Source organism: Engraulis encrasicolus, chromosome 3, assembly GCF_034702125.1.
Source record: "Engraulis encrasicolus isolate BLACKSEA-1 chromosome 3, IST_EnEncr_1.0, whole genome shotgun sequence".
Classification (NCBI taxonomy): Eukaryota; Metazoa; Chordata; class Actinopteri; order Clupeiformes; family Engraulidae; genus Engraulis; species Engraulis encrasicolus.
In genome coordinates this window covers 11,941,049-11,965,143 of record NC_085859.1, presented here as the reverse complement: position 1 = coordinate 11,965,143, position 24,095 = coordinate 11,941,049, and the positions used below count along the sequence as shown (strand labels likewise).

The following is a 24,095-nucleotide window of genomic DNA, read 5'->3' as shown; positions in this document are numbered from 1 at the left end:
GCCACAAATGTTATTCATGCAGGTCTGTATCAACTTATCGCTATGAACACTACAGCAGGTTAAAGACACCTGTATTAGAAGGAGAACTTGGCAAGGCTTCACATTTTGAATCAGCGATTGACTCCTCTGAAGTGGACTATTGTGGTTCCATTGGCATGTATCTCCCCCCCCCCCCCCCCCGTCGAATCTTTCCTAGTAGATTCGAATTGCATGGTTGTTGGTGAGGATTGACTGTGTATGCAACGTTTTTATGGTAGTGGTATAGGTCAGGCCAATTGCCAAAGTTACAAACTGTTTCAAAGAGTTGGCACACTGTCTCCGGGGTTAAATGCTGTGGGTACGCATATTGTTTTCACAATTGTTTGACGTGCAAGTGAGCGTGGCCCTCGGTTGCTTTGAAGTGCAATGACCACACAGTATTTCCACTGCGGGCCTACATTTCCAGCATCTTAGATGTGGAGGTGTCGGGGACAAGAAGCAAGGCCAGGCCCAGTACAGGTTTAGTTTTGGGTAGGGTGAGCACATCCAAAAACACTTGTTGCAGGTGCCAGTCTTGCCTGGGCGGGTGTATGAATGGTCATGTGATATAAGTCACTGCTTCTTCCTGTTACCCATATGCCTGATGAAGATCCAGCGTGATCGAAACGTTGTTTTTTAAATAATAAAGTTTATTTTTGGAGCTGATCGGCAGTGTGCAGACCTACCTTTTTCAACAGGCCCAGTACAGGACATCAGGTCCAGCCAGCTCCGCAGGTTTGAGGGTATCAACTGTCAGTTTCCTTATTCATCCTTTAGGCTGCCTGCCTGTGTCAGAGTGAGGGATACTATCTCGCCTAAGAGTGTGTGTGTGTGTGTGTGTGTGTGTGTGTGTGTGTCTGTGTGTGTGTGTGTGTGTCTGTGTGTGTGTGTGTGTGTGTGTGTGTGTGTGTGTGTGTGTGTGTGTGTCTGTGTGTGTCTGTGTCTGTGTCTGTGTCTGTGTCTGTGTCTGTGTCTGTGTCTGTGTCTGTGTCTCTCTCTCTCTCTCTCTCTCTCTCTCTCTCTCTCTCTCTCTCTCTCTCTCTCTCTCTCTCCCTTTATTCCTCCATGCACCCTCAGTATTGTGCTATTGCAGAAAACCCATGAGCCTCTCCTTGGTATTGTATTGGCTATTGAAGATGGTTATTTTTGGATTGTTGAATTACCAAAAAAGTTCAATGTATTATCTGACAACACATCTCGTAGGAGGTTGGGGAAATAAATGGCTCTGAAAACATTACTATACCCCTTATTAGTAGGGTTTCAAAACTATAATCAAAATTACTTGGATCAAAATTGAAATCAAAATTAAGCTTAACTTTACTTATTCAACAATAAACAACTGTTTTTTTCCATGATGTTATTTATTTTACAATCACTAAATGAAACCAAGAATATAAGGCATTTTATTAGGGATGAACAAAATAAAACTGAATTGTAATACTTATTTAAAAGGCCATAGCATGAAGCTTAGGCGGGCCCACATACTTTTGGCCAGAAACATCAGCGTGTCAACATGTTCTGGCTTCAAGGACGGCCGTAGGCAGGCCCCCTGGGCGATTACCACTAAATCACCATTTTAATTGTTGCCAAATTTGTGATTTTTGATTAATTGTGCAGGCCAATTTACTAGCTTAGATTTCACCAGAAAACCCATTCAAAATGACGCTGCGCTGGATGACCGACACCCAGCAGCATACACAAGGGGCTTTTCCCTGAGCTGTGACATCTTTTAACCCTCTGAGGTCCGAGTGCCCTTCAGAGGGCAATTGGTCTCCAAAAACAAATCTGTAACTCTGTGAGTTTTTGTCATTGAAACATATAAGTCACACCATTAGAAACCTTGGACCTTCCAGGTTACAGATATATATATATGAAATGAAAATACTTGAAAATGTCAGGGTGGTGCAAGCAGCCTAAAAGCCTCTGAAAAGCCTTAGACCTCAGAGGGTTAATGTTTATAGGGGAACTGCAAGGGTGTGTCTGTGTTTCTCTCTGTGCTGATTGCAAGCATCCCTAAACAGGCTCAGGACGCTGCCCATTACATCATCATGTCCATTATCCAATCACAGATAAGATAAACAGAGTGGCCTGGAATGCCCTGGCTGACGGACTGACTGAGCATTTAAGTAGTCTGTCTGAAAAGCAAATAGTTTTTGACTCAAAATTAATTTCTGTTGGTCATTGTAGAGTACAGTATGGATGAATCTGAAATGGATCACTTGTTCAGTCTATGTAAGGCAGTGTTTCCCAACCTTTTTTGTCCTGCGTACCCCCTAAGCCATTTTGTCATATGATGAGTACCCCCTCACCCTCATTCATGCTCTATTCCTCTATCCCAATGTGACTACACTCAATATATCTGATATTATTACCTCTTTCCGCGTACCCCCTGATGTGTGCTCGCGTACCCCTAGTGGTACACGTACCCCTGGTTGGGAACCACTGTTGTAAGGGACAAAACAATGTAACATGCACCTTATGCTGTGTAAGCTTGAACAGTAAGGCAGGCATATCAGGAACTGCTAAGCATAGCTTTAAATGAACATCCCTGTGCCCCTGTGCAGTTGACCAGTCAGAATTATTCAGAATCCTGATGGCATTCAAATAAATTACCAACACTTTACTTGTTATGTAACCCCTTGCTACTTTCTGACAGCTGACTGTCTGTGCCGTGAGCTGAGATGAGATGTCAGATCCCCCCCATACACACTGCTAAATTCAAAATGATCACTCATTCACCATTGCTGTGGTTGTAAAACAACCTGAGTATCAGAAAAAAAAATACTGCTTAATGGTTCGTTAACCCCCCCACCCCACCCCCCTAAAAAGCCTTCACCGTTTCAAAGTCAGAGCTCTGACTGCTTCTGTGTGCTTGGAGTGCTCGGAGTGGCAGCTTACGAACATACCCCATATGAGTCAAGTGCACTCAGATAGGGTACAACCCTCGTTAGGGCTGTAACGATATTGTATCGAACCGAGAAATCGTGATACACAGAGTCACGATACTGTATCGTGATGCAAAGAGGCAGTATCGTGATACGCCCTTTTAACGTTTTGATACCCATCTGCCCAGAAAACAACCTCATGATATGAAGTGATGGTGCCTCCAAGAATCATTATTATTATATAGAAACTTTTTTAAATTATTTGTAGCCTCTTGTAACCTATTCTACCTTTGAACTATCATGGTTTTTATTCATAAAGATTATAATGTTGGCAAATGTAAAATCGAGGGGTGTATCGAACCGTAGGTCATGAATTGTGATACAAACCGAATGGTGAGTTGAGTGTATCGTTACAGCCCTAACCCTCGTATACAGTAACTGAGGTGATCTGCGCTAGGTCGCCACTCAGGCTCGCACCCACCACTAGGGGTGTAAATCACAGCCATCATGGCGATTCGATTCAATATCGATTTCTTACATCAGCGATTCGATTATTTTCGATACTATTTGATTAAATTTGATTAGATTAAAATCATTGGTTTGTATTTTTTTTACCTTACGGTCTTGGCTGATATTTGAAATGTTAAATAAATCAACAAAAGCATAAATATCTGCATGCATTTCATTTATGGAGCATCTTTATTATTGGTCAATATTGTTAAAATGCATTATAATAACGATTAATCGATTCTCTTGTATATTAATCGATTAATTGAATCGTGGGCTGTAGAATCGATGCATCGATTCAAAACGATCATTATTTACACCCCTACCCACCACCTACCAGTCAACTCTCCAGTTTGGGCATGGGAGGCACAGCACTACTGATGCTGTATGAGGCTTTAACATTACACGCTGAACTTTGCCAGTTGGCATCCGTTACACTCGCACCCAATGTGTGTTTTTGAGTGAGTGAGTATTTCAGAGTCAGACACTGCCACTGCTTTCTCACAGTTGTGTTTTGCTGATTGCCCAGAAGCAGTCAGGAAACCACCCATTACATCAGCCGGCCTGTTATTTATTTATATCTCAGATGCACTGCATGGCCTGGAATGCTCTGACTGACCGACTGGGCCGAGGCTACAAGCATCTTGCATTGTGCGCTGGGCATTGTGACTCCATTGTACTGTGGGAACTGGGCGCCAGTGTTTTTTTTTTTTTTTTTTTTCAAATCCATGACACACACACACCTACCTTTCATTCATTTATCTTTTGAGGAGACAAAACACTAAGACTTTTACTCTCTTATACATCTGTAATGAGGCATAAAATAAATCTTGAATCTTAATGGACAAAGAAATGGACAGCACACTAGTAATATTCCGCTATAATGGATGTGAAGAGGAAGGGAATTGGATTGTGAATTTGAATGGTAAGCAGTTAGGCTTAATCGTTTGTGTATTCTTTCGTAGATAAATTGTTAATGAATGGAAAAACGTTTTACTCCATACCATAGCAAGTGGGTTGCAGCAGAAAAATAATGCCTAGTTGGCACATTTCAAAATGGTCAGTGACATTTTCAAGTAAATGTATTAGGCTATATTAGACTATTAGGCTATATAGACTATTAGGCTATATTAGACTATTACACAGTGGGAGTAACACTGTTGTAAGTTCCCAAGTCAAGCATCAAAACTGGATGATGGAATCATAAACTGTACTGAGGCAAGAGTATAAGCACTAAGCACTAGCATTAATTTCAAGTTCATTGAGTCACAAACAGAGCAGGACGTTTTTTTAGGGGAACTGTGTCATCTGTGGCAAGAGTGAGTTGCAAAACTATGTGTGGCTTAAGCATCTTAGAGTAACAAACCTGTGGGCTTGTGGGATGTTGACCTCCATTTGTCAAGTGTCAGGTAGTCTGGTCATTTCTTGTGCCCCCGAGACTCTGCCGAAAAACTGAATAAGGATGGGCATCAGAGTTATTTTAGGCAGTCTGGGTGGCTTGAAGGCCACCAGATCAGAAAAAGGAAACATCTGGGGTGTGTGTGTGTGTGTGTGTGTGTGTGTGTGTGTGTGTGTGTGTGTGTGTGTGTGTGTGTGTGTGTGTGTGTGTGTGTGTGCGTGTCTGTGTGTCTGTGTGTGTGTGTGTGTGTGTGTGTGTGTGTGTGTGTCCACTTCCAGCTTTGCTGTTTGAAAAACGACTGTGAATCCACGGGCCACAACAACATGGGTCTTCAAGTTGTTTGATTCTAAAGTAAAATGGGAACGACTTGTACTTCCATTCATGCTTTAGTTCGTCTGTCTCCATGTTTATTGCTTGCTATTGGAGGTGCCAAAAATCCAGTTCAGAAGGATGTATAGTGTTATCACTCCACAATGAATTTCAGTGCAAAACTGACAATAAAATATCGTATCGTAAATAAAAAGCCTGGTGCAATTCCCATCCCACCCAACACTGATGCCAGCAGAGTAAATGGTCTACCTGTCTTCAGTACTACCGGTAATTGCAATCAGCTGATTCAGTGTTGGCTGGGTCAGATTTGTGGCAGGGTCTTTACTTTCTAAAGCAGGGGGAACCTTTTTCATTCGAGGGGCCACTTCAAATTCATCCGAGGGCCATAAAAGTCCTCAGAGGGCCGTACTATGAACACAAACCAGGATTTCCCCCTGCACTTTAGACCTATATTGAAGGCAGCTACCTTTAAGACAGACTCTACCTTCTCTGGGTTCCCGTGAATATAACCTAATTGTATATTTTTGTATATAATTGTGTATAATACTTTTGTATAAGTGTGTGTGTGTGTGTGTGTGTGTGTGTGTGTGTGTGTGTGTAAATGTTTAGCTCCGCTGCTAGACGCCACCAGGCAACACAGCCAGCTTTTACAGGCCGTAGTAGTCTATAGCGAGCCTCTAGTACAGTCGCCATGGCAACCAGGGAGATCCAGGAAGTGTATGTATTTCTGTGTATTGCCTACTGGTTTGTGTACACACAGCACTTTTTATGCGTGTGTATGTGTTTGTCTTGGAGGGTACTGGTTTGTCTACACACTGTGTGTGTGTGCGTGCGTGTGCCTGTCGTGTGTGTGTGTATGAAGCCTACTGGCTTGTGTACACACACCCCTTGTGTGTGTACACACAATTATGTGCTGGGAAGTGGAGGTGGTTTGTAATGACCTCAGGAGGGAGGGAGAGTGAGAGCGAGCAATTGAGGGAGGGAGGGAGAGGGAGGGAGGGAGCGATTGAGGGAGGGAGGTAGAGAGAGAGGAGTTGAGAGAGTATGGGAGGGGATCTGGGGCAGAACTGGTCTCTGCTGAGGTGAAATGCTGGCTCGGCACTTACGGCCAGACCACATGAGTGCTGCTGCCCAGTAGACATGATGGGAGTGCCGATGCCAGACGCACATTAGCCTACTACCAGAGAGAGTAGAGAGATATACTTAAAGAATCTCTGCTACTACCATGATGATGAGCGGTCTTGCATTGGTTTTACAACTCCAAGAACAGCAGAGTTGATGCAGCACAATGGGCAGAGACAGACACAGCAGAGCACACGGCAGAATTCACACAGGAATCTACGGAGAAGAATTCGGCGTGTTGTCTCTGCACATGCACACAAGACCCAGAAAACGTTTCATTTCTGTGTCAGCCAATCAATGGAGCAGGAACGGAGAATGATGGTTAGCATAGTTAGTCAATTAATAATGAATGCTGGATGTTGAGTAAAGACCAAATATTTGGATAATCTAAAAATGGGACAATTGCTTTGTTTTTGTATGTGCTTGTTTTTTAATTAAAAAAAAAAAAATGTTACGGCTCAGCACAAGCTGATTGCACAAACTTGAATTTGAATTGATGCATAGCTTCAGGGCCAAAAAGCCATTTAAAAAATATTACATGTACACCGGAAAAACAGGAACTTATGTACACACCGATAATCCAGAGTCTGAGGTGAGGAGTTTGTTTTGGGTTTTTCCAAAGTCATGTTTAGGCTATGAGTCAGCAGCCGTGTTTTCTGTGCTGACATTGGGCAGTCTGCTCTCGTCTGAAGGCTACGCCCTCCCTGTGTCTACTACATTAATCTCTCCCACACCGACCGAGCAGGCATAGTACTATGGCCTACGTACTGTACTGTACTGTACTGTACTGTACTGTACTGTACTGAAGCTCTCTCCTTCACGTTGGGAAGGCTCAGGGTTTTTTTTTTTTTTTTAAATTAGATATTTTTTTGGTCTTTTATGACTTTAATAATGACAGCACAGTTGGGAGACTGTCGGCCACCTCTGGGTATTCAGTCAGGTCACAGGGGCCATGGACAGTGTTGATCCGGAATGACTGATTTGAGCTTTAGCCATTAAGGTGGAGTGACTCGTTTTGATTTGCTCATTTCATTTCCTCTGCCTGTTTTTGTACTGCGCATCACTTAACTGAGGATCCATGCATGTACAAGTTTCTTCATTTTACCCCCTTTTGGTCTTAGAGATGCACAGTTTAATCCTCTCCTCTTTTTAAGGCTGCCTGATGAGGTTCTCGTACACTAAAAAGGGATGTTTTAGGCTACAGTAGACGTCATGCTGTCTTTGCAGCAATGTTGCCTGGCGACATTACTACATCATGTCGTCTGGGTAGCTGCCTTCCCCTTGACATGAGGCAGCACATTTGTGTCATGAGACGCATCAGCAGGTGAAGCATTAGCAGGTGACTTCCACTCTTGTGCTGAAAGGTGGTATAAGTTATACAGGTACTCATATGTAGGCTAGAGAAGGCTGCAGTTTATTATTGGGCTTGATGGTATTCATTTTTACTAATTAATATGGTAGTAGGCTAGATGGTTGGTAATCTTGTGATTAGTTTTTGCTTCTCTTTTGTACTGGAGTTTTTGTGACTGCCCAGTCAGAACATAAACAAAGTGCTCAGAAAGGTACTCAGCATGTCATCACCTTGATGGTGCTTTGAGGTGAACGTTAGTCTTAATCGATTATGTTGCCATTTCAAGGCATGTTTCCTCCCATTGGAGGAAGACTTTTCTATTACATGACTGCTTCCCTACTCAAAAAAACCAAACAAGCTAAAGCAGACACTGGTGCTGCATGCGGTACATGTATGTATGTCCCCTCTTATAAATTGCTTTTGAACTGTCTGTTCAATATTGCAATGTAATCTTCGATTAGGCCTCTCATGTTTTACTTCATTTCTATTGTTTGTACTGTATACGTATAGACACATATATGTATAAACTATATGTTTAAGCTTAGTTTATTTATATATTTCTTTGATTTGTATTATATACACATTGTTTACGTGCCCAAGTCCTAAGATTAGGTGACGCATAATCTGAATCATAGAGAGATTATCCTGGCTGCTGAAGAACACCTTTCCTTGTCAGTTGAGATTTTTGGTGCCTTCTTCCTCTTTGATGGATGAAAGAGAGGGGAATGGGAAGCTGTTTGTAGTGTGGGTGTGTGCACTGAACAGCGTCAAGGTTATCCCCTGAGGCTGTGTCCCACTCATAACTCAGTGGGTAACAGACACCAAGGCCCTCCCACCACCCCCTATGGAGAGAGCTGGAAGCTGACAGTCTGTTTCAGAACACTCTAGAACACTCAAGTTTCAGCCGAGAGGGAGAAAGAGAGAGAAAGGGGAAGGTTGGAGAGAGACGGCGAGTAAAAAAGACAGACTGAGAGGGAGAGGGAGCGAGTGAGCAAGCCATCAGAGCATCCTTTATTTAGGTTACTGAGTGCATGATTGAAGAAGAGAGAGAGAGAGCTAGACGCTGCGAGTCTGTTTCAGAAGACACTGTAACTGTACAACACTGAAGTCGAGAGAGAGATAGAGAGAGAGAGATGTAGAGACATTGTGAGAAACATGTAGAGACTGCGAGAGCATGAGCAAGAGAGAGAGATGTAGAGAGAGAGAGATGTAGAGAGAGAGAGATGTAGAGATGTAGAGAGGGAGAGATGTAGAGAGAGAGAGATGTAGAGAGCGCAAGAGTAAGCGAGATGTAGAAAGATCATGAGGCAGAGAGAGCATGAGGGAGGTAGAGGGAGAGCGAGTGATCAGTGTCCTTTATGTGGTTTACTGGTAGTGAGTGAGTGCATAGCCCTCAACTGTCTCAACTGAAGAAGCCATTAGTAGTTCCTACCATTACTGTGGCCATTAGTGATTTACACCACCTCTACACCACAATACACCTTAGTGTCCCTCAGACCCACCGCAGTGGGCAGAGTAGAGGCCAATGGGGCAAAAGAAACCCTACAATATGTTTTTGGGTTACTTTTGTATACTGCTGCTGGCTAAATCACCAATTTACCACCGATCTTGTTATCCCAGACTATGAATAAGATGTGACCGTGTTAACCTCAAGAACCTGTTATTTACAACTCGAAATGGAATGTTGTTGAGTGACCTATGACCTTTGGACCTTAGTTTTCCTTGGATTTAGAAACTGAAACAAGTTTATCTGTTTGAAATGTGACTAAGGTTACTACATAGGACACCCACCCACTATGCATTGGTTTGCCAGACTTACAAATAAGCCCACCTACACTGGTGCTGTTTTCAGATAGAATTGAGGGGCACTATAGGAAGACTATTGTAGTTCTCTGGAATGCTTAGCTCTAGTTATATCTGTCAGTTTATCGAACCAAACGTCACCATTCCACACCATAGCATTCAAAAGTGAAATTGAACCATTTCAATTCCAAACTGGAGACCAAAACAAGACCAGGATCAGCATCAATATGGTGGGAAAGGGAAGAGTACTGTAGTCCCATGGGGTGCCTAAATATGGTGTAACTTCCCACGTAACCCCATATTTACCTGGAGGAGAAGAAGTTTAGGGTTTGACTTGAATCTGGGTCCCCTGTGTAATGTTACAGCACTTTGGCCCACTGAGCCCTGATGCCCTGGAAAGAAGAAAGTTCATGGTGCTGTTGTTGGAGCACGAGTACAGAAATAATGGCCGACCGTGAATATACAGGATTGAATGGGGGTCAGAATCAGATTAGTGAGTAATGAATTGAAATGTATGGCTACATGTTCACAGTAATGCTAAGTATTGCATAATAATCCCCTCTCATATCTGAACTGCCCTGTGAGAAGTGGGCCACATATGTGCCTGTGATGCATGCATGAACACACAAATACGCGTGACTCAAGTAGCACATCTTGCAGGCTGATGTGAAGATGCAAGACAAGGCAAGTGCAGTGTGCTTAAAACAGCATTTTATACAGCCATATTGTGCTTTACAGCTAAAAACAAAAAGGACAGTATACGGGAAAATGAATTAACGAGTACAAATAGGCACTTGTTGGTAGTACAGAGATAAAAAAAAAGTGTAAGCATAATGCATAGGCTTATTGGACATTATTTTTCTGAAGTTACCAAATGGTTCCAGCTCCACTTCCGAACACTATCTCTGCTAATGTCCTCTCTGGAATGAGGCAGCAGATAACACTGTAGATCTGGATTGTACGGAGTAAGCTCTACTGGTATACAAACTGTCTGAAATCGTGGTTGTCCAGCCGTGTATTTTTCCTGTCCATGCTGTGAACACCAATGCTTTCACTAAATAACTCAACACTGTTCTCATCTCCAGTGCTGTCAATGGCTCTGCTCAGATGAAGGCCATACTGTGCTCGGAACTCGTTGTTGACTTTAAATTAATCAAATGACCTATTTAGGCTTTGTATTAAACGTTTTTTATTGTTACTTTCAAGGAGTTTTATGCTTTTATTTGATAGAACGGTGTGAGATGGTGAAAGGAAGCGAGTGGGAAAGAAACATGGGGGAGGATCGAGAAGTGACCTTGGGCTGGAATCGAACCCGGTGTTCTCCGGTGCAACAGTTCATGCCCCAGCCATCTGAACCACTTTTTTTGAAGAGTTCGTTTGGATTTAGTACTTAATCAGGAACAATGTGGCAGGACTTCAACTTAATGCCCAGCAGTTGTACTGATTGGCATCAGCTTGTTCAGCTGCCTGTTGTTTATTATTATTATTATTATTATTATTATGATTATTATGATTATTATGATTATTTTGGCTTTTGTATACCCTTTATTTGATAGGACAGTTCGAGATGGTGACGGGAAGCGAGTGGGAGAGAGATGGAGGAGGATCGGTGTCGGGACATACACACAGTAGTGCACACAAAATAATAATAATCACATAGTGTAATAACGGACATAGTAAACGTTAATGTGGATGATTGACCACATTAATATTAGTCTAGGCCTGCTTGTTAGCATATTCATACTAACCTCCTTACAACTAAGTTAATGTGTTTTTTGTCTGTGTCTGAATTAGCACTGGAAATGGAACGCACAGTCACTCATTCACACACACACACACACACACACACACACACACACACACACACACACACACACACACACACACACACACACACACACACACACACACACACACACACACACACACACACACACACACACCTCCATGTCTTGTATGACCTTGGCTGCCTCTGTTGGTGCTGGAGTTTGTGTGTTCAGTGGAGAAGATAAGAGGGCATAATAAAGAGCGGTCGAACAGGCGCTGTTAGCTCACACACTTTCGCACACACACACACAGGCAGTCTAGGAGTCCCTGGCTCCTCACATTAGCTTTGTAGCTCCTCACGCAGAGTAGCTTAGCTAAGAGCCTCTAGTCTAGACGTTAAACTGTCTAGTCACAGCAGACAGATATAGCTTGTAGTTAGCTTGTAGCCTAGCTGTTAAGCTGTAGGTAGGTCGTAGCCGGAAGCCCTCACCTGTTACCTGCGGCTGCTGCTGCCTTTCGGACACACGCACAGCAGTTTGGTCGTCGGTGGTGAGCGTTAGCTCGGGGTGCTACTGGGAAATGTCGAAGCATCTGGATGCCTTGCTGCAGAGACGTGACGAAGGCCAGGTAAGGTGGTGGTACAGGAGGTGTTGGTGGGGGACCAGGTGGGGTGAGGTGGGGGCGGGGCAGCTAAGGTGGAGGACAGCTTCTTCTGGAGTTCTTCTGCTGTGTCATGCTGGTTGATTTGGCGTGTGAGAAGGAAAAGCAGACACGATGAAAATCCATTCAGATGGCAGTCCGCGTTTATCCTTTGTTATGACCCACTGACTTTGCCAAGTGTCATTTTTTTGTATCTGGGTCATACTATCTTATGCTGCCTTTTTTTTGTCCGTTTGTCTATCTGAATTGGTCTCTCTCTGTCTTTTTCTCTGGTTAACTGTGGTCTTGTTACTTTATTAACGGTTTAGAGAAGCGAACTATAAGACGTAGGAGGATCAGCAAGAGTGCTTGTGTCAAACTTGGGCTTTCTCGGGATACCAAATGTAGGCGACGAGTGCTTGCAGGTAAATGCTAAAATGACCTGCTTATTGCTCTTATCAGTTTTACTGGCTGCCTTATCGCCAGCTTTATACAGTGTGTGCGTGTGTTTGTGTGTACGTACGTGTGTGCGTGCACGCGACGCGTGTGTGGACAAGAAAGACGAGGGGGTGTGGTGTGTTATTTTGTTATTTCTCTTCATTCAAGAATGTGAGTGTGTATAAGTGGATGAGGGTGGAAGTTTGCGTTGGACTGGGAAGTGACGTAGCTGTAGTACCCCCCCATAGCCATCATTGCTGCGTCACAAGAGAGTCGAATTCCCAGATCTGTTGGAATACTTGAATGAGATGTCAGATTTCCTGCTTGTTGGTCACACAAGTCAATCCTTTTCATAGTACTCTGGATTGGCTGCAGTGGATTACAGATTGAGCCAATAATAGGGTCAGTTGATGACGACATTGCATGGAAGTGAAAACTGTGTGTGGTATATGTGGATGGAAACACTCCAAACGATGACCTCACTTAAGGGTAAGGGCCGGGGTCCACACTTGAAACAGCTGCATGATGCTTTTAAAAACTATGGCCGCTTAGTTCCCATCATGAATAAAATAACACAGAGAGAGCCTAGCCACCTAGTTTGATTGTGCAGTCGACTGTATAATGGCACTGCGTTTTGGAGTAAGTTAGGTGTCTCAAGGTCCCTGGGTCTTGGAGTCTTGCCGTCTTGAATTATTGGCGTTTTGAAGCAGTATACTAAAGTAGTCTTGAAGTCTTGGTATCTAGATCAGGCATGGGCAACTTTGATGATGAGGAGGGTCACGTTTTATCCTCCGGCAAGGCAGCAGGCCATATGACCACGGATCTGCAACTCAGAGAGTTTGAGGTGCAGTTGATTGCTCGCTGACTGCTGATCTTGCTTGAAGGACTAGGAGTGTTTGTACAGTAAAATGACAATGGATTGATTCAGTTGTGTGTGTTTTTTTTTTTAATCAGGTCATTATTATTATTCTTCTTATTATTATTCTTATTATTATTCTTATTATTATTATCACCTGGTGAGCAGATGGAACATCTTCTGATTGGCTGAGCAGGTGTCCTTTATTCCCCGGTAGCAGGACACCTATCATGTCATGCGGGCGTGCGGGCGTCCAAGTTGCTTCTTTTCTAATTGCTGGCGAAGTGCCGTTACTAATTAGGGCCAAAACATACCAAGGCGGAACGGAACGGTCGCAGGACGGACGCGGCCTTTCTGCTTAGTTTTGGCCGGCGTGCTTTTCTCTGCCTTGCACACTGACAGCGTCGGCGTGCGCGGCCAATCCTGTTCAAAACCCTCCCCACAGCTAAAGCTAGCGTGCTACTTTGCCATTCATTTGAATGAGACACCGCCGGTTGCCGACGTAAAAAATACGCTGGAGTTCTATTTTCCAAATGCAGCGCGGCGCGGAGCCGGCTCCCGCGCCGCTGACGCCCGACTACCGCCGGTTGGTGTGTAAGGACAGATAGGTTTCAATGTATTTTCACCGACGCCGGTAAAAAACGCGGCCGTTCCGCGACGCTTTACCGCCTTGGTGTGTAAGACCCCTTATTGTCGTCCCTGGGCCACTAGTTGCCCATCCCGGATCTAGATAGTTTTGTTTAGGGCTCCCCCTGGGCAGCTTGAGGCCCCAGCCTGTATAGGTACATCAGGTTACATTTGAACATGGCTGCCATGGCCTAATGGAGTGTTTCTCAACCTTTTTTGTCCTGCGTACCCCCTAAGCAATTTTGTCATATGATGAGTAGTACCCCCTCACCCTCACTCATGCTCTGTTCCTCTATCCCAATGTGACTACACTCCATATATTTGCTATTATTACATTTTTCCGCGTACCCCCTGAGGTGTGCTCGCGTACCCCTAGTGGTACACGTACCCCTGGTTGGGAAACACTGGCCTAGTGGTTAGGGAGTTGGGCTTTAGAACATTTAGAGGGTTGCAGGTTCAAATCCCACCCTTCCATTCCCTACAGCACTCCATTGCTGAGGTGCCGTTGAGCAAGGCACCTAACCCCACTGCTCCAGGGACTTCAACCAATACCTTGTAAATAACTAGGTCACTTTAGATAAAAGTGCCAGCTAAGTGTATTGTAATGTAATATAGGGCAGCATTTTCCATCTGACAACAGTGGCTGGACATGGCAGGTCCTGTCTGCGCAGCAAAAAAAGGCTTATGTGAAAAATAAGAAATACAAAAAATCAGTGCTGTGCATATCAGGTACGCGAACATTGTTTAATTTAAGATTACCGGTTAACCGGTTAATGAGTCTCAGTAACCGGTTAAACGTTTTTTCACTTTTCGCCATCCCTACTCCCGACCCGGCAGGTTGGTGGGGATAGTAATTAACCAGTTCTCTCCCCCATCGTCCTCCATAACTGAGGTACCCTGAGCATGGTGACGTCCCGCTGCACTGCTCCCTTGGGGTGCCATTTGGGGGGCTGCCCCTTTGCACGGGTGAGGCATAAATGCAATGGTGTTGTGTGCAGTGTGCAGTGAACACTTTAGTGCTGTGTCACAATGACGGTGGGAGTTGGAGTTGGAGTTTTGCAGCTGGGCTTTCACTTCACTTTTCACGTCTAATATGCAGACTCCCGCAGAGACGGTTTAAATGAATAATTAGAATAGAGAACCTTTTGACCTCGACCTGTGCTTGTGGCCTTGCGTTTTGCGTTTCGCCGATGCCCCGCCTTCGTCGAGAAAACAATAAAGTTTCCCCGTTGTCAGCCTAGCCTAGCCACAACAACTTGTGGGGAACTATTCCTCACACACCATCTCTCTCTCTCTCTCTCTCTCTCTCTCTCTCTCTCTCTCTCTCTCTCTCTCTCTCTCTCTCTCTCTCTCTCTCTCTCTCTCTCTCTCCTTGTGCTCTCGCTTGCTTGCTCCTGCTTGCGCTCTCTCTCTCTCTCTCTCTCTCTCTCTCTCTCTCTCTCTCTCTCTCTCTCTCTCTCTCTCTCTCTCTCTCTCTCTCTCCTTCTGGGCCTTCTCACTGTCTCCTTGTTCGTTCTGTCCGTCTCTCTCTTCCACAAGTACTTTATTTTGCCTGTCAAATGAATACATTTGCATTACCAAAGCAACTGAATTACAAAGATTGAATGTATAGAATACATGATGAGGGGGATCTGTCTCCTCTCATCTCTTCTCTTCTCTCTTGTCTCTCTTGTGTGTTTCTCACTCCATTACTTTCACTCTGTCGCTCTTGCTTTTCATACACAGTTTCTCTCTGCCATCTTTTCATCTCTTTCTGTCATCACTGCCTGCCCCCCTTCTCTCTCTCTCTCTCTCTCTCTCTCTCTCTCTCTCTCTCTCTCTCTCTCTCTCTCTCTCTCTCTATCTCTCTCTCTCTCTCTCTCTCTCTCTATTTATCTCTCTCTCTCTCTCTCTCTCTCTCTATTTCTCTGCCTTTCTATCTGTCTGTCTCTCTCTCTCTCTCTCTCTCTCTCTCTCTCTCTCTCTCTCGCTCTCTCTCTCTCCCCCTCTCTCTCCCCTGTGGTGGATGGCCATGGCTAGTGTGCCTGTAGTGGTGAGGTTTCACTGGCCATCTGTCATGTTCTCAGTGCCAGTGTCTGGCTGAGCTCCAGCCTCCTCGCTGCTCGCCCAGCTCGCCTGCCTTTCTCTGCCCCACAATCCCCACATTGTCCTGGGCTACTGGTCCAGATCCGTCCCCTTCTCCCCTCCTCTCCTCCTCTCCTCTCTCTACATCTACATTTCCACCCCTCTCTGTCCCACTCTCTGTGTTTTTCTTTCACTCCCCTTTCTCTCTTTGGACTCGGCACTTGGTATATTATCTTGATCTTATCTCTTATCTCACAACCTTTCATATTTGAGGTTAGAGCCATTTGGAATTGAGGAAACATTGCAATATGTGATGGAATACCCAAAGACTGTGTTTGTTTCAACATCTCATTTGCAGTCGTGATGTTGAATGAGTGAGTAAAAGTCCCTCAGAAGTTGTTGTGCCTACCAGGCTAACCGCTGGGAAACGCTATTGTTTTCTCCACGGAGGCGGGGCATCAGCTAAGCTCAAGGCCACAAGCAAAAGGAGTGGACTGGAGGTTACATATTGAAAGAGACCCTATGTGTCAGGGAGGTGTGAGTGTGTATGTGTTGCTGGCTGTGCCAGTCAGTGTCCTGTTTGTGTGTTTGGCTGTGCCGGCGTGAGGCATTCTGAGGGGGTGGAGCGAGCGAGGGAGAGAGAAGGCCAAATTTTGCCTCTGAAATGAAAGCCCTGTTTGCTTGCGGTGCATACCAGCACGGGGTGAAAAGAGGGTGTGTGTGTGTGTGTGTGTGTGTGTGTGTGTGTGTGTGTGTGTGTGTGTGTGTGTGTACGCATGTAGGGCAACTGGTGGGGGAAAAGGGGGAGGCTTGATAAATTGGAGACCTGACCTGCATGAATGAGCCATGAGCAGTCAGGCATAAAGTCTTACAGTCACAGTACTAACACACACGCACACACACACGGAAACACACACACACACACACACACACACACACACACACACACACACACACACACACACACACACACACACACACACACACACACACACACACACACACACACACACACACACACACACTTCATTGTCAATTAACATGATTCCCTAGAATCTCCTCAGGTGACCCTGATGGATTTGCCTGCACAGACGGGTACCTTTTTTAAAAATATATTTTTTGGGGGGCATTTTTGGGCTTCATTACGATAGTGCAGTGAAGAGCTGGACGGGAAACAAGTAAGTGAGAGAGAGACGGGGGCGGAGCAGGAAATGACCCGGGCCGCGATCGAACCCGGGTCCCCGGCGTGACAGCGCAGCTCCCCACCGTTTTAGCCACGGCAGGTACCCACAGATGGATAGGGCTGGGCGATATGGAAAAAACCCAATATCACGATATGGATTACTTTATATCACGATAACGATATATATCACGATATAACACAATTACATACATTTTCAGTTATTCTCTTTATTTGCTCTTTATTTTTTCATGTCGCAAAACAACCTCTCTTTAAAATGGATCTTTTTATTCTTATTTTTACAGTTACATTAACTTATAGTGTGTATTGTGATTATGAAATGTAATTAAATGATATTCAATCGAATAAAATTGATAAAATTACTATCACGATATAAACGATGTAGGAGAAAGGTCACGATATACACTTTTATATCAAGATAACGATATATACCTTCATATTACCCAGCCCTACAGATGGGTGCCTTGTTGATGCCAACTGAAATAATACCTCTACCTCTAACAGTTCTGGAGATGAGGCTCTCCAAAGTTTGGTGGCACGTCACCAACTTTTCGAACCAAGGAATTTGGACTCTTTAGTTTGAAGACAGATGCAGGCCTCCAAATGGCCATGTCCTCTCAGTATTACCCTGTCTATCATGCCTGTTCTTAGAAATAGCATACAGTAGCTTGACTATTTTTGACTTTTGGCCTTTTGGTTTTACAGATCTTGGAATGTGTGCCTGGAGGTACAACGGATTCTCGAGTTGGGAACTGTAAATTGTAGAGGTGTAACCGACGGTATACAAAAATCACAGTTCGGTACGTACCTCAGTTTTGGGGTCACGGTTTGGTACATTTTCGGTACAGTGTATTGGAACAAAATGGAAAAAACATTTTCTTCTCCAAAATATATAAAAATGGAAATTACATTCAAAATGCTACTTTGGGTCGGAGATTTCATCAGTGTAAGAAATAGCATTTTTCTCAAGAGCTCACTAAGAACAAGCCCCTACACCTCTTTTTTTCTTGCATTCTCTCTCAGCGTTCTGCATGTAGGGGCAGCATAATGTACGAAACATGAACAGAGTAGTCTGTTACTCTACCTTTCGGTACAGCACTGTTCGGTCCGGTACAGGTCTGTTCGGTTCGGTACAATTGCAATGCATTGTGCCTTTACAGGCCTAGTAAATTGTTTTCAAAAAGTGGGCACTCAGACTTTAAATGACAATATAGGAGGGTCTCAACAACTGCTTTGACCCGAAATAACCCTATGGTTGCCTCTACTTTCTTTCCCCAAATTAACCATGTTGGCACTTGATGATTAGAAAGAGCTTTTAAGCTTTTAAGCTTTTAATGTTTGATAAAGCGTTTCTGTACATGGGTGGGTAACATCACTTTTTTGATCAAAATGGGTTTTTCCTAAGGCACACTGTGTGTGCAGCCCCCTCTCCATGTATGTTAGGTTTTTCATATGGTCTTTAGTAGCGGTGCGATCGCCACTCGGTTTTTGCACAAATGTTAAGCTGGGGCAGGTTTAATTGGATGCTATTTTCAGTGTGTGCGTGAGCGTGTGTGCCTGTCTGCGTGAGCGTGCTCTTGAGTGTGCGAGTGCATAATTATGGTAATGCTGAGGAGTGGGAGGATGATGCTGAATGCAGCCTGCCCTGCGCCTATGAAGTCTGGGAGTAGATTGGCCCAGTACAGCTGTGAGCCTGTATTATTGCTGCTTCTTTTTAGAAATCCTTGAGACCTCGTGCCCTTTGCCTCTTTCCCATAAACAGGATGCACCTGTTCTGATTGTTGTGAGACACGGATGAAAGTGTCAGCTAAATATAAAGTGATTGAAATTTACACAAGAGGGCATAGACGGCAATTTGCAATATAAGGTCATTCCATGTGAAATCAGAGACTTAATGAAACTTGTATGCCTCTTTAGTGATGAGGTAGAACCCCAGAACTGAATTTGCTTGCATCTGGTGCCAATTAATAGAAAGTGAATTAAATGCACGGTAAGCTTACAGTACACCGTGCATTCAGGGCTGGATTAACACACAGGCTCGATATGGCTGCAGCCTAGGGGCCCCCAACTGCCAGGGGCCCCCTGATTGGCCAAAAGTGAAAAATTGCAGAATTATGACAAGATGAGATTTTGAAAAGCTCATCTGTCGTGTTATGTACAGTTGGTAGGCAGGTTATCTTTAATTCCTAGCTCGTAATTATGACATTTTCGATGTAAATTTGTCCGGTAATTTGCGCTCTGGGGGGCCCCCACATGCATTCATCCTCTGCCATCATAGTCAGTTCAAGTCACATAGAAATGTTTTGACATTGTTTGGAAGGTCTTCTCTGGCTCTACAAATACCCATGTGGGGAAAATGTTATCCAGGGTACGTAGGTGTTACAAGGTTAGTTTCAGAGGAGTTAGCCTGAATTTGTTATGAGTGAGGGTGAAGATGACTGTGAATGATTTCATTGCAGCCGGTGGCAAAGGCCTGCCAAGTCCAGATGACCACACCAGTGAAAATGAAGCCCACCTGGGAAACTCCAACTCCCATTGTCATTGTGATACAGCACTCCACAGCACACAAGCGCACAATGCACACAACCTAATTACATTTATGCCTCACCCGCGCAAGGGGGCAGCCCCTAACGGCGCCCCAAGGGAGTAGTGTGGCAGGACTGTACCATGCTCCGGGTACCTCAGTCATGGAGGAGCATGGGGGAGACCACTGGTTAATTACATTTGGTACGAGGCGAGCATCCATGCTGTCTTTCAGATCAAAACGATTGTGCAAAGCAGCATGGGATATCCCAGGCTACGTAGGTGACTACAGTACACAGTGGGTGCATTCCAATATGCACACTCCCGTCCTCCACTTGTGCTTGTGGCCTCGCCCCGCCTCCGTGGAGAAATCAATAAAGTTTCCCAGCTGTCAGCCTAGCCACAACAACTTTTAGGGGACTGTTTTTCATCCAACATTCCAATTGCAAATGAGAAAATGGCATTAGAATTGTGCTTTTGCAAGATATTGAATTAATTTGTGTTGTCAGTGACATCATCATGAGGTCACAAGCAGGCAAGTGAGCAAGGGAGGATGGAAGTCCGCATATTGGAATCCTTCCAGTGCTACTTTGACTGAGGACTGCTAACTCCCGGGAGGCTTATTATTAGCTTTGTGCAGAAATGAGCCAGATGTGATTTCACCTCACTTATCTTTGGTATCTCTCTCCACTCATATCAGTTTTACTTTATGTGTAATACAAGATGGTTGCAGAGTTTATTTTGTGAGGCTACCTACCAGTGTGTTTTTGATAAAAGGGTTTTTTATCCAACTCCATTTTCATCTCAATCATATGTGCTCGAAAAAGTCAGACAAATTGAGCTCGAGAGATTTTTTCAGAAACTATGTTTGAGAAACGTTTTATTATTTTATTTTATTGGTTCTTGTTGTGAATTGCATCATTTGGTGTATGCCCCTTGTTACAGAGTACATCATGCCTACATAGCCTGCATACATCTGAAATTGACACACCCAGGCAGGCACATAATAGCATAATAGACAACATATCTGAGGCGTACGTGAGTGCGTGCTTGCATTGGGTCACACCCATATATCCAAAGCAGCATGAGCCTAGCTGGCCTGCTCTTCTTCCTGATTACAAATCTCTGCATGTTGCTCTGGTGTATTTTACATCTCCTGTGGTTTCACACTCTAGTTTCATTGTGCAGGAAACTGTATGGCGAGAGTGAAAGACTTAAACTCTGGAGTCCGGACATGACATGGCATGGATACTGACCACAAATGAATGATAAGAGCTGTGACTGCATGTTAAGCAGTTAACACTGTCATTTCTGTTAGCATATCCCTAACATTGAGGTTCACTCTGATTCTGACCATTTCACTGGTGCAGTTTGTTAGGCTAGGCTTTAAAACGGTCAGAGTGGAGCCCTGACAAGTGGTTAAACTGTCAGACTCCGAGTGGTGGGGATGAACTTGGTGAACTTTCATGTTGGTGTGAAAAGCAATGTTGGGAGGGTCATGAAAGTTGTAAAGAATGTTGGGCGGCTGTAGGACATTTAACGAAAATTGAGATTTAGAACCCTACATTGAACTCTACATTGTTGTAGAACACATTCTAGACTGTTCTAAATCTCGCTGCCCCCCTGGTCTGCACTGTCCTCTCCCTTCCCCCTGCCCTGCCTCTGTCCCAAAGCTCTGACGCAGCAGAATCCTCAGTGGTTGACCGTGCCACCACATTGCTGTGTCAAATGCTTTGATGATGACACACATTTGAAGTAAAAATATACGGTAAAAACATGTCCTGTTGTTTACTTAACATTGGTTAGTCTTTTATATTGTATACTTTAAAAAGAGATCAGGGGTGGATTGGGCCTTTAGGGTCCAGGTCTAGGGGCCAACCTATTTCAGCGGACCAAACGGAACCCTACCTGCTCTATGTGATCTGCAGTGTGTGTACCATGTATGGAGATAAAACCTCAGCAAAGGGGGAAAGGGTCAAGGTGGAGTTAAGCACCCCACCCCACCCCTCATTTTGTGCGGCACAAGGACCAAAGCAGTTTTTATCCTGGGGCATTTTATCCCTCTATTGGCCTCTGCAAGAGACGCCTGCCTTGTTGACTTAACATTGAGGTTAATGTCACAGTCACATTACTAAAAGTGCTTTGTAATTGTTGCCCTGTATTGTGTTATTGTGTTGCTGGTTTAAAGCAGGAGTTGAAAGGGCGTAATATGGTCAGCCAATCAGGTCATGTCTTAAAGGGCCCTGGCTGACTTAAAGCAATATGATTTAAGGCTGTAACAATATTGTATCAAACCGAGAAATTGCAGGGTCACAGTCGTTATTAATAGTTTTATTTTATGCTTGCAAATGTGAAATTTGAAAAGATACATTTTAAAAAGTCATGGGGTGTATGAAACGTAGGTCTAAAATCGTAATATGAACCGAATCGTGGAGTTGAGTGTATTGTTACAGCTCTACTAAGAATGGTTTGCGTGTGTCAGAGGGGTACGACCAGGGGGGCAGGAGTTTAGTGTTGGGCGCACAGACCTTTACAGGTCTGTGGTTGGGCACCTCCATGCATCCAATGCCCGTCTTTTTAAGTCAGTCATTAACGTGGCACGTAATTGGCTGAGTAAAGTGTTGGCGGAAATACGTCCAATTTGGAAGCTGAAAAAACGTTCAATTTTGGCTGAATTCACTAGCCTAGCATTTCCCATTGAAATGACTGGAGGCGGGACTTGTTCACTCTCTCCAGTTCTTATACTACCTCCATAGGTACGACGCCTCCATGGATGGGCACAGCAGTCTATAAGCTGCAGGATATGCCAGAGAGGAGGACAATGGGCCGCTTCCCATTAAGCTTTATTCGCTTTAATCCGCTGTGTAGAGTAGGGCTACTATATTGGTCCCAAAGCAATTTAACCTGTCCAGCGGCATACATGTTTTAAGCATACTTGCATGACATGAGAGGAATGACTCGGATTACCGGTATGTTTTTTTTTTTGGGTGTCCAAAAAGAGGGAAAGAGCACAGACACTTTGTGATGTGAGAAAATTATAAAAAGCCTTTCATATAACATGGCAAATCTATTAAAAAAAACAAACACACATGGACCTACGCAACATGTCCATGAGAAGCTGTGTAAAACAACACAAATGACTGTCAGTTGTTCTTGAACAAAGATTTAGGGTTACCTGTTTGATTAACTGCATTAAGATGTTGGCTGTAGAGAGTGTGTCATCCTTATGTCAGTCTTTCCCACTTCACTGATGTCATACGGAACAAACCCCCCTCCCGTGACTCACTAGCGCACTGATAACATCCATCAGAGTTCCTGCTCATCTGGTAGAGCAAGATGTCAGTCAGTGCAGTTGTCAGCAGTCGTTGATTCATTCACTGACAACACTGATTTAAATTTCAGCCTCAAGGTTATATTTAGACCGGGTACTTGATGGTAGTCCGTTCAGTTCAGAGGCATTTTTTGACCTGCCGAATGTTGAGATCTTAGTATGTTAGTGTTGCATAGTTGTCATACCAGGCAAAATTGCTGTGCACTGCAAGCACACTCATTTGAGCAAATATTCATTGAGTGATGTGTAAAACATACCTGCAAACTCGTCACCTTTTGGTGACAGTCACCTTTTTCCCGGCCAATTAGGTCATTCACGTGAATAGAAATAGAACCCCCGCTCTACACTGTCACCTTTTTTTTCTTTGACGAGTTTGCAGGTCTGGTAAAATGTGAACTAATGGCCTTGCTCTCTCTCTCTCTCCCTCTCTCTCTCTCTCTCTCTCTCTCTCTCTCTCCCTCTCCCTCTCCCTCTCCCTCTCCCTCTCCCTCTCTCTCTCTCTCTCTCTCTCTCTCTCTCTCTCTCTCTCTCTCCCTCTCTCTCTCTCTCTCTCTCTCTCTCTCTCTCTCTCTCTCTCTCCCGTCTGTCTTTTTTGCTCTTTCAGCTCAGCAGCATCAGCAAGGCAATCAACTCCACAGAGACGCCAGTCAAGGAGAAACATGCCCGCAGTATCCTTCACAACATAAGCCAGACTGCTACACACACACACACACACACACACACACACACACACACACACACACACACACACACACACACACACACACACACACACACACACACACACACACACACATGCTTTTTAACATGCAGTATATCACAGTGTCTGCTAGTGTCAGTTAAAAAGGATGTTTTGTTTTTGCAATGTTTCATTCCCTTCTTCTTGTCTGGGAATCTATTTTTAGCCACATCTTTCGTTCTTTCTTTCTCGCCCGCTTTCTTTCTCGCCCGCCTTCCCCTCCTTTGTTCCTTTTTCGGGTATCCCTTTCCTGTCTTTGTGTGTCTCTGCAGGTGTGTGTGTGTGTGTGTGTGTGTGTGTGTGTGTGTGTGTGTGTGTGTGTGTGTGTGTGTGTGTGTGTGTGTGTGTGTGTGTGTGTGTGTGTGTGTGTGTGTGTGTGTGTGTGTGTGTGTGTGTGTGTGTGTGTGTGTACATTGTAGGGTGACAAGACGCTTACTGGTGGTCGGCCCTCCAGTTTACCACATCAAATACCAACTTTGTTGTTCCTGAAACAGT

The 24,095-nt window shown here is 44.3% G+C and overlaps 1 protein-coding gene across 1 annotated transcript in view; it reads left to right on the top strand.

Moving 5' to 3' along the window:
- The window catches only part of hip1rb (huntingtin interacting protein 1 related b), a 62,948-nt gene that overhangs the window by 1,870 nt on the left and 36,983 nt on the right, over window positions 1-24,095 (top strand). Inside the window, exon 2 of the mRNA XM_063194764.1 lies at window positions 23,466-23,529. Within this exon, the coding sequence (XP_063050834.1) occupies window positions 23,466-23,529 (64 nt within the window). The remainder of the gene's footprint in view (window positions 1-23,465; window positions 23,530-24,095) is intronic.